This window comes from Dicentrarchus labrax, unplaced genomic scaffold (genome assembly GCF_905237075.1).
Source record: "Dicentrarchus labrax unplaced genomic scaffold, dlabrax2021, whole genome shotgun sequence".
Classification (NCBI taxonomy): domain Eukaryota; kingdom Metazoa; phylum Chordata; class Actinopteri; family Moronidae; genus Dicentrarchus; species Dicentrarchus labrax.
In genome coordinates, this window is record NW_026136719.1 from 17,448,949 (window position 1) to 17,457,819 (window position 8,871).

General features: G+C 39.0%; 1 protein-coding gene across 8 annotated transcripts in view; it reads right to left on the reverse strand.

Moving 5' to 3' along the window:
• Window positions 1-8,871, reverse strand: part of zfhx3b (zinc finger homeobox 3b) — a 235,246-nt gene that overhangs the window by 12,881 nt on the left and 213,494 nt on the right. For 6 of the 8 annotated variants that reach the window (XM_051378275.1, XM_051378279.1, XM_051378280.1 and 3 more), the window contains 3 exons: window positions 5,748-5,884; window positions 5,024-5,224; window positions 416-539 (listed from right to left, as the gene is read on the reverse strand). In XM_051378275.1, the coding sequence (XP_051234235.1) occupies window positions 416-539; window positions 5,024-5,224; window positions 5,748-5,884 (462 nt within the window). The remainder of the gene's footprint in view (window positions 1-415; window positions 540-5,023; window positions 5,225-5,747; window positions 5,885-8,871) is intronic. The other 2 variants (XM_051378281.1, XM_051378278.1) reach the window with 1 other exon arrangement.

The window sequence follows — 8,871 nt, forward strand, 5'->3', positions numbered from 1 at the left end:
CCAAAAGAAGAGAGGAAATCATTAGGTGCCTACATACGACTGGAATGTAAATCATGTTAGTACACTTGGGAAGGTGAAAAAACATTAAAAAGCAAGGGCAAATTACAAGGCCTGTGAATACCAACAATCACTCATATTGTCTCATTCATTACACTGTCTGTAAAAAATATTATGAAACCATAACCAACACAATGCTTTTGTAAAACAATAAATACCTAAACAATGACACATCATTTCCACTCTATGTAACAAAAACTACTACTTAATATTGCACCAGTGTGTGCATACACGGGTATACATTCAGCCATGATTACCTAATGTGATTATAAGCTTTTTATAGAACACATTTTAGATTTTGAAAAAAGTGACCTACTCCAAATGAACCTCCAAATTTTTAACATAGTCAGATACTAACCAGCTTGCTTCTTTGTATCTTCAGAGTTAGAGTTGGCTGTGGCATGAGGGGTGCTCTGGGATTCTCTGTCTGGACTAGGTACAGGTATGAACATGCTTGCTGGCAGTACTTCACTTGCTGTTACCTGGAAGAACAAAGCACAAAGGAGTTCTAGTGTTATTCTCACTGAAAGATAATGCAGTTTTATATTTTAGTTTAATGATGGAAAACTACAGACACAAACAAGAAGATTCACAATATAGTTACCAAGAAGGGGGTTAGACCGATCGGTAATGCATACTAACTGTAGTTAGTATACATTACATTTTTACATAGCAGTGAGGATCACTGACATTTAACACAAAAATCAAGCGAATCAATGCTGAGATCTTTACACATTTGTATATTACCATTTTCATATTAAACATTTAACAAGCACATAATACATCCATACACAGAATCATATCCATACTATTTACTTTGTTTGCCATTCACAGAATGTGAAGTTTAACAGTCCTATGCTTTGGCTTCAAGTTCTGCATCAGCCAGTTAGGATAATGGACCTCATGTCTAAACTAAAATAAACTCTTGGAAAAAAAAAAAAAAAAAAAAAAGGACAACTGTAATGAAGGGATAAAGTAGGTAAACTACATCCAGCAACCATATACTTTAATAACTAACTTCAGAATTCTCAGTAGTACAGTCCTAAGTTTAAGTAAATTAAAAATTATTCAATTTAAGAGGAACTGCTAAATCTGACTTTGTACTCCTTAAATAAAACAGTAAAATCAAAAGAAAAAACAATTTCATTGCTGACAAAAGGGAATGCATTTTAAATGTAAAAATGTGTTTTTTCTTTTTAATTTTCTAATTGGAACATTTCAAGGACGAATAAGTATTGATTGAAAAACTACAAAGAGGAACCCAGGTTCTCCCTGCACTCAGGTTGGAGTCAGTCATGTGTGAACGACAGAAACCTCTGTTTATTGGTACTTCTTTCCCACAATCTTCATCTGCCTCTGTTAGCCTCTTTTCACCACCAAAACGTGATAATTCATCACAGTCACTCATTAACAGTTGCCCATTTAACAATAATCATCAGCTGAAACTAGGTGAGGTTGGAAGATGAGGCCCTGTCTTTTTCACCTTCCTTCAATTAACTTCACAAACACAGTAATCAGCTTCACTCTTCATGCTGCATTTCAATTCACACCACCCCTCCTCTTTACCCTTCTGTTTCACTGCTGAACCTCAATTTCTAAGATACTCTTCACTTTTCACTCCTAGCCTATTGACTTACAGGTAGTTCTTTCAAGTAGGGATGCACCGATATATCAGCTGAACATCTGTATTGGCCGATATTCACCTTGTTGTCTAACATCGGTCAATCAGCAAATAAGATGATATTCATAGATATTAGTGGCCAATGTTTATCTGCTGTGTCATGTCAATTTTGCACTGGCTAAATGTTGTGTTGGATATTTCTAACTTGGGCATTGTAGAAATACCCATCTCCACTGACACAAATTGCATGTAAATACTGATGCGCTCCATGCACCAGCACAGACAGTGAGCGGCTGTTCAGCTCTGCATCTCACATCTTGTATGAGAAGAGAAAATAACTGAGCTGCAACAAGGCATAGATGCTTATCTTTGTATATTTCTTTGTTTCCCTGGCACAAAAGGGCGAATAAATAACAAAAAACATCAGCATTGGCATTGTCTATCGGCCAAATTGCTGTTTTACACATCAGTATTGGCCCAAGATTTCCCAATCAGTGCATCCCAACTTTCAAGTAATATCAAATAGACATGTCTCAAGGGAAGAAAATCTTAAAGAATGCATCCTGGTGCATCCTGCAGTCACTTCCAATGTATCTGTGACATTGGGGGACCTTTAGGAGATGTCTACTGTCTAAAACTTAAAATCAAAGACAGCACGTAAACAACAGTTGTACACACAATACGTAAACATAATCAGTTCATAATGATCAGAAATTATAACATGAGATCAATAGTTGATCAAAATTAATATTTAAGGTATGGAAATAAACATCTAATGCAATGGTATTGAAAAGCAAGAGAGTGCAGTGTCAAATCTGTATGGTTGATGCTTTGGTTAATATACCATGTGTACCATATGTCTTTTAATTACTCCTTTAATAGGCACAGTGAGAACAAAGATGAAAGTACTGTAGCATGTCATATAGCCTATAGGCCAGATCCAAATAGAGCAGAATCATTCTAAAGCAACAGGAGTTTCAAGGTTAAGTAGAAGAGTTAACACTAGTACAGCACCATATGGTTTTTGTGGTCGCAAATTTTGCAGAAAACATCCAGCCATTTCCATTTTTGTCTTTGTTACTTCTCTATCTCATCAAAATGAAAAGTGGAAAATGAATGCAACCAGCATGGAAAGTCACAAAACAAAAAAAAGCAATAATTTACATTACAAAGTGGACTGTTTCTAGACAACTGCTTCATTAGGCGATTAGTGGAAAGAGCGGAGTATCCCAAGGTCACTTTTAATTTGGACCGCCTAATTGGCAAACATAGTTCAAAATGGCTATCATCCAGCCAGACTCAGAATTAATGAAGCACAATTATTTTCATTACCCCTATCTTACACAGACAGAAAATTAGACATGGAGGGAGAGGGAGGACTGGAGGAGTGTGTGTATATATATATATATATATAATATACTGCACCGTATATACGTACTGTATATGAGACAGAGAGACATGAGAGACATGGGGAGGAAAGGAAAGGAGGGAGGAGGGAGTGTAAAGAAGATAGGTGGATGAAGGAATGAAGAGTGGGAGAGTGAACGCATCATTATGTATGCTTGGCAAGAAATAAAAGTCACCTATTTCAGAATTAATTAGGCTCCTCTCCTTAGACATGTGAAAAGGATAAAGTACCTCTCCATCTGCATTCACCAGTTATAAAAAGGTGCTACCTTTAATGTGTGTTATATTACCTCTGTTCTATCACAGCCCTCTTGTAGTGGTTCAGTACATTACTACCTCTATAAAAGAAATAAATATTGCCGTCTACCATACTAATGTGCTTGCCATTTACTTTCTAGATGGGGTTGAAGATGGCGAGGCAGAAGACAGAGCAATGTTTCACTCTGTGATTGTCCAGCAAGCTATTTAGCTTCACAGGATAGAACATAACAAAGATTTGCTCAGTGATTTATAAGAAAACAGGGCAAATAAAATTTTATTTCCCCTTGATGAGTATTAAAGAAAGAAGAAAGTATTCTCTCTAGGTAAAAATGGTGCACCAGTGCATTGCAGCTGATATAAATCTAACTTCAGGACTTGAGAGTCAAAGATTTCATGACTCAAGCTACAAACACTGCAAATTTTGCATCTTATTTCCTGTAAGCGTGGACCTGAACACTGAAACAGAAAACAAAGTGTTTTGTTTTCTACACAGCCTACATAAATATACTACATTTACATATGCATATACATATATACATATATATACATATACACAGATTTTTTATGAGACTTGTTGGCTTGATTTGTAGCGAATAATAAGATTTCTATTGCTTGTACTTGCGTTTCAATAGTGCAGGAAAACTGTTCATTAAATTTTGATTAATCTGTGTCACAATAATTTTAACATATTCATAATGAAAGGCTTTGTTTTGACTCGCATACAGGTGATCATAGACATGGCAACAATGTCAGTGTAGTAATAAATGAACTGGGAGCTAAGAGACCTGCTCATCTTGAAATCATTAAAAAATACAAAAACAGATTATGAATTCCCCTCCCCAAATGACTATGATTAGAAGAGAGCAGTAAAAAAGGCTCTCTGATGATGGGCACATTAAGACAATGAAAAAGAGGAAAAAAATATGCATCTTAAAAAGGCCCAATCATTTCCAATGAGCCAATGGGATTGCCTGCAGCCATTTCACAATTAACAGCATCTTTGTGTTTGATAAAGGACTGAATGTTGGCAATTTAGAGAAGGGAAGACCGGAATGACAATTGTTCTCACAGCTAGGCAGCCACTCCAGGGTAAGGCATTGATGAAGAGCAAGCGACTCATCTTCTTGGCATTGCTGAATCCCTACACTGGTCCTTGACCTGACCCACTGCCTGCAATCTGCCCATATTGTGTAAAAGTAGCAACATGATGGGCACATACAGCCTCGACTGGCTGTGGTTTCCTTGCCTCTAACACAAAACATAAATGACTGTGGAGATAATGACAGACACATTGTGTGACAGAGTGGATAGAGAAATAGGAATCACAACTTGGATTGGTGCAATGTATACAACACAGCCTCCCCTGGTGACAAGGCCGTACATTTGTTCATCTATTGTGCTTTTCCTTCACTGCATTCCCTGACTTACATAAACTTTGGATAATGCATTACCTAAAGTACTTATGCATTCTATTTGCTATGGTGCTGGATGACCAGAATAAACAATGTGTAGTTTCCGTGCCAGGCTAATACATACCAATCAAAAAAAAAACACAGGCCAACTTCAGGTTACCTTGAAATGTGCAAGTTGGCAAAGGAAAGGATTCAAAAGCATTGCTGGCTGAGGAATATAAAAATGAAAACCACCCAGTATCCAATCACACATCACTAGACTTACTGTGGCAATAAGCTTATCAACACAGTCAGGAGCCACACTGTGGAGGTGTGTAAGGTGGAACTGCAGGTGGATCTTGTTGTTGAGCATGTCCTGACATAATGGGCAGCGTAACATGGGCTGGACAGAGTGCTGCGTCATCACGTGCATTCTGAGACGATTCAGGTCCGTGTTGGTGAACTTGCAGTAGGGGCACTGGTACATCTGGGGGAAGGTAGAGACAGCAAAAGAAAAAGAGGGGGGGTGGAGGGGTGGGGTTAATAAGGTGGGTGCAGTGAGCACGGTGGGCCTGCTTGAAGAGGAGCTCTAGATCAGGCGGAAGACTGGGGCCCCCTTCCCTCAAGCAGGCAGATCCCTCTGATCACAGAAAACTGTGTAATACTGAGCACCACTGAGTCTTGGCACCCACTTCAAAGTGCTCTCATCTGTCAAATACTATATTGATTTTCCACCTTATACACAATTAGCAGTGCAACTGCAGCAGAAAGGTTAAAATAATTTTGGGTAGATCTGAAAAAGAAGCCTGCATGATATAAAAAACTAAACAAAAAATTATTAGAAGTAGATTTTAAATTTCTTCTTTTAATTGATGTATAAGTTTCAAGCTTATAATGAGGACATGGTTATTGAGGATAAGATAACCTTCAGCATGAATCTCCTAATTCAAAGAGTTTTATGAACATCTGAAGACATAAGTGTTATCAAAATGATGGTTTGTAACTCTCACCTGCTCCGTAGCACTCTTCTCAGCTGTCCTGGGACGTTTTGAGGAGAGAGGGCTCTCGGAGGTCTCTGACCGCGAAGAGGGCCTTTTGGATGGAATTGGAGAATCTGACTGGTGCCGTTCCAAGTGGCCGGACACTGCTGAAGATTCGCACAGACGCACACAAACACAGAGGGATAAAGAGAGGAGAGCAGACATGTCAAGACAAGGTGAGGACTTGGCAGCCTGGGAGCAGGTCAATCAATAACATTGTGGATAAAGGGCTTTGGAATGTCTTTCTTAAATGTGATATAACTGCATTTAATGGGAATTGGGCAGAGAAAGTGTGTTATCCAACTCATGTCTCCCCATAAAAAAATACCACACACTTTTTACTTGTCTTCCCATGCTACTGCAAGGGGAACTCACAGCCAACATGCTCTGATGGGCTGTCTCTTTCACCGTTGGCTTGTCGGGATATCATACAACACTACAAACAACTAATAAAAATATTATTTTGCCACAGGGTGCCACTTTAGGTTTCACACCACCCATATTTCCCATCCACATGAGTTTCTAAACTTGAGACAAGGTACACAAACATACAGCAAGAGAAGGTAAAGACATCCACATCAGCTTAAGACTCAACTTTAAAAACAACTTGTTTCTCTAATTACTTGTCCTCAGATACTTCTTACCTGTATAACAGTTTATGGCCATTCATGTCTTTTATACATACAAGTAATGCTCAAATATCACTTAAGGTGCAGTACTTTCAAGTTAAAGTTTTGTGTACATTTTGGAGTGACAATTTGTTTTATTAAGCAATCCTGATATTGTAACACAAGCATATTTAAGTTAGTTAACAAAGTTAACCCTTCTGCAAAGGTCTTCTTCTACATGTGTATTTAACTACATTTTGCCCTTGTTGTCACAGAAAGGATCAATAAGGAAGAGCTGAGGAAGACTGCTTTTTTATATCTTGACCAATAGTCACAATTCTAACTTGCCAAAATTTGTATTTGTATTTATTTTAAAAGGCCATTTTTAAGGGATCAAGAAATATTTGTTTTAATCAAGCAGTGCCTACAGTTTGACCCAGCTTGGCAAATTCCTCAGCTCTTTGTTTCCATAAGCAGGGGAATGTCAGTGGAATTCTAGGTTTCACTGGCATTTCTGCAACCAGCTAAGCCTTTTCCAGAGTGTTTCAGTTCTGTGCAAGTGGACTGTGACAAAGAGAAAAAGAGGACAGCAAGATTAGAGAACCTGAGCAAATCTCAATATTTCCTCAAAGCTATGTTGTAAACGACAACACGCTTTCATTTAACTAAGAGTTTTTTTAAGACAAAAGAACATGCCATTGGGTTAAAAGATGGCTTCAGACTTATGATTAGTTATACCCAAGCATTTTCACAGGATGTAGCCATGCTGTGGCGCTCTCAGTCAGTGGAAATGTAAAAAATGTCAGTCATTGTTGGGTACCTGCAAACTTTTATAGTTACTTCGCGTGTTCACAAGCTCACAAACTGAATCAGTGATCAGCTAATCAATTAAATGCAATTAACACCAATATTAACAAAACAGCATGTATTTTTCTTTCTATGTCCGCAAACTGCTGTAAAATTATTCCACTTTATAAAGAAAAAGGGGAACTAGATGGAGCAAACAGAACGGTCTCACACTTGAGCACTCAGTTAAGAAGCATGGGCTCACGGAGGAGCTAAATCAACATGGAGCCAGCATGGGGGAGCTTCAGCAGCACCACACATTGTCACTAGTGGAAAGAGTTCACTGTGAAACTTAAGGAGGTGTCTCGCCAACCCCTAACAAACCCATAAAGAGTTAAATTTGGCCTGATTTGTACAGTCCTGGAAGGGCAAATTGAGAACAGAGGGCATTGGTAGGGGAGGGGTACTTTGGCGGGGGGTCAGGTTAAGCAGGGCTGACCACGCTCCTGTTCCAGACATTAAAATGTCAGCTCCAATCAGGGTGAGGGCAGTTGAGCTGATTACCCAGTGGGGGACCTGGCTTTGGACAGAGCAGCCTGCGAGATCTCCCAGAGACACCGGGATCAGCCAGGGAGGCCCTATTAGGGTCCAGTCACAGTCAATCCTATTAAACACATCCGCCAATAAACAAAGGGAATGTTAAACAAAAGGAACCTCCCATTCCCTGACATTAACCTCTCAGTCATGGTACTGTCCTCACCAATTCCTCCTCAACTCCACTTCAGTCCACTCCTACTTTCCCTGAACTCATCTCTCCAGGAAAACAAAGATGGCCATTTGTGGTCACCTTCACATTTCACAAATCTGATTGCTCACATTTAATAGGACAATTCGTGCTAATATGTGATCTATGTTTGGGGGTCCTAATTCCATTAATTGACAATAATATATTCCTTCAAAACACATTTCTCTTTCAGTTAGCCTATTGAATTATTTCGTAAAAACACTGATCTCTGCATCTTGACTTTTGTCTTTCAATCAGCAGCTCAGTAATACCTTAAACAACTTTTGACTTTTTACCAGAAACCTCATAGATACAAGGTAGGAAAGGAAAGCTACTGTAACTGTTATCCAAGTCATCGGAAATGCAAAAAGGAAAGCAGAGGAGCCAAAAAGTAGCCTAAACCCAACAGCATCTGTTAAATACTATCATATCAGATGGCAACATTTTTAAGCAGCTGCTCTTTATTGTAAAACCAAATGCACTGCATTTGTGCATGCAGCTGAGTATAGCAGCTAATACAACTTAAATATGACTCAATTTACATGTGAGCATAAGAGCAGGTAACGCAGGGCTTGTGCCGCAGCTATAAAGTGCATGCATACAGTACAGAAAGTAAGCTTGGATTAAGTAGACACAAGCATCCTCTCAGCCTTATGATTAAGAGGATAAACATAATTGATTACAAGTACAGTCCACTTTCACAATTACTCAATAAGCACCAGAGAGGTGAAACAAGTGGCTGTTTATGCTGAGGCACTGGAGAGCTACCATAGAGGGGCCCAGAACCGGCATTCCAGCTCAGGGTGTTTTATGTTTACGTGTGTAAGAGAGAGACTGAGAGAGAGGGGGACAGATGGAGGGCTGGGGAGGCTTACTCAGACGCAGTCTTTCTCGTCACGGCCAATTAGAACTCCAT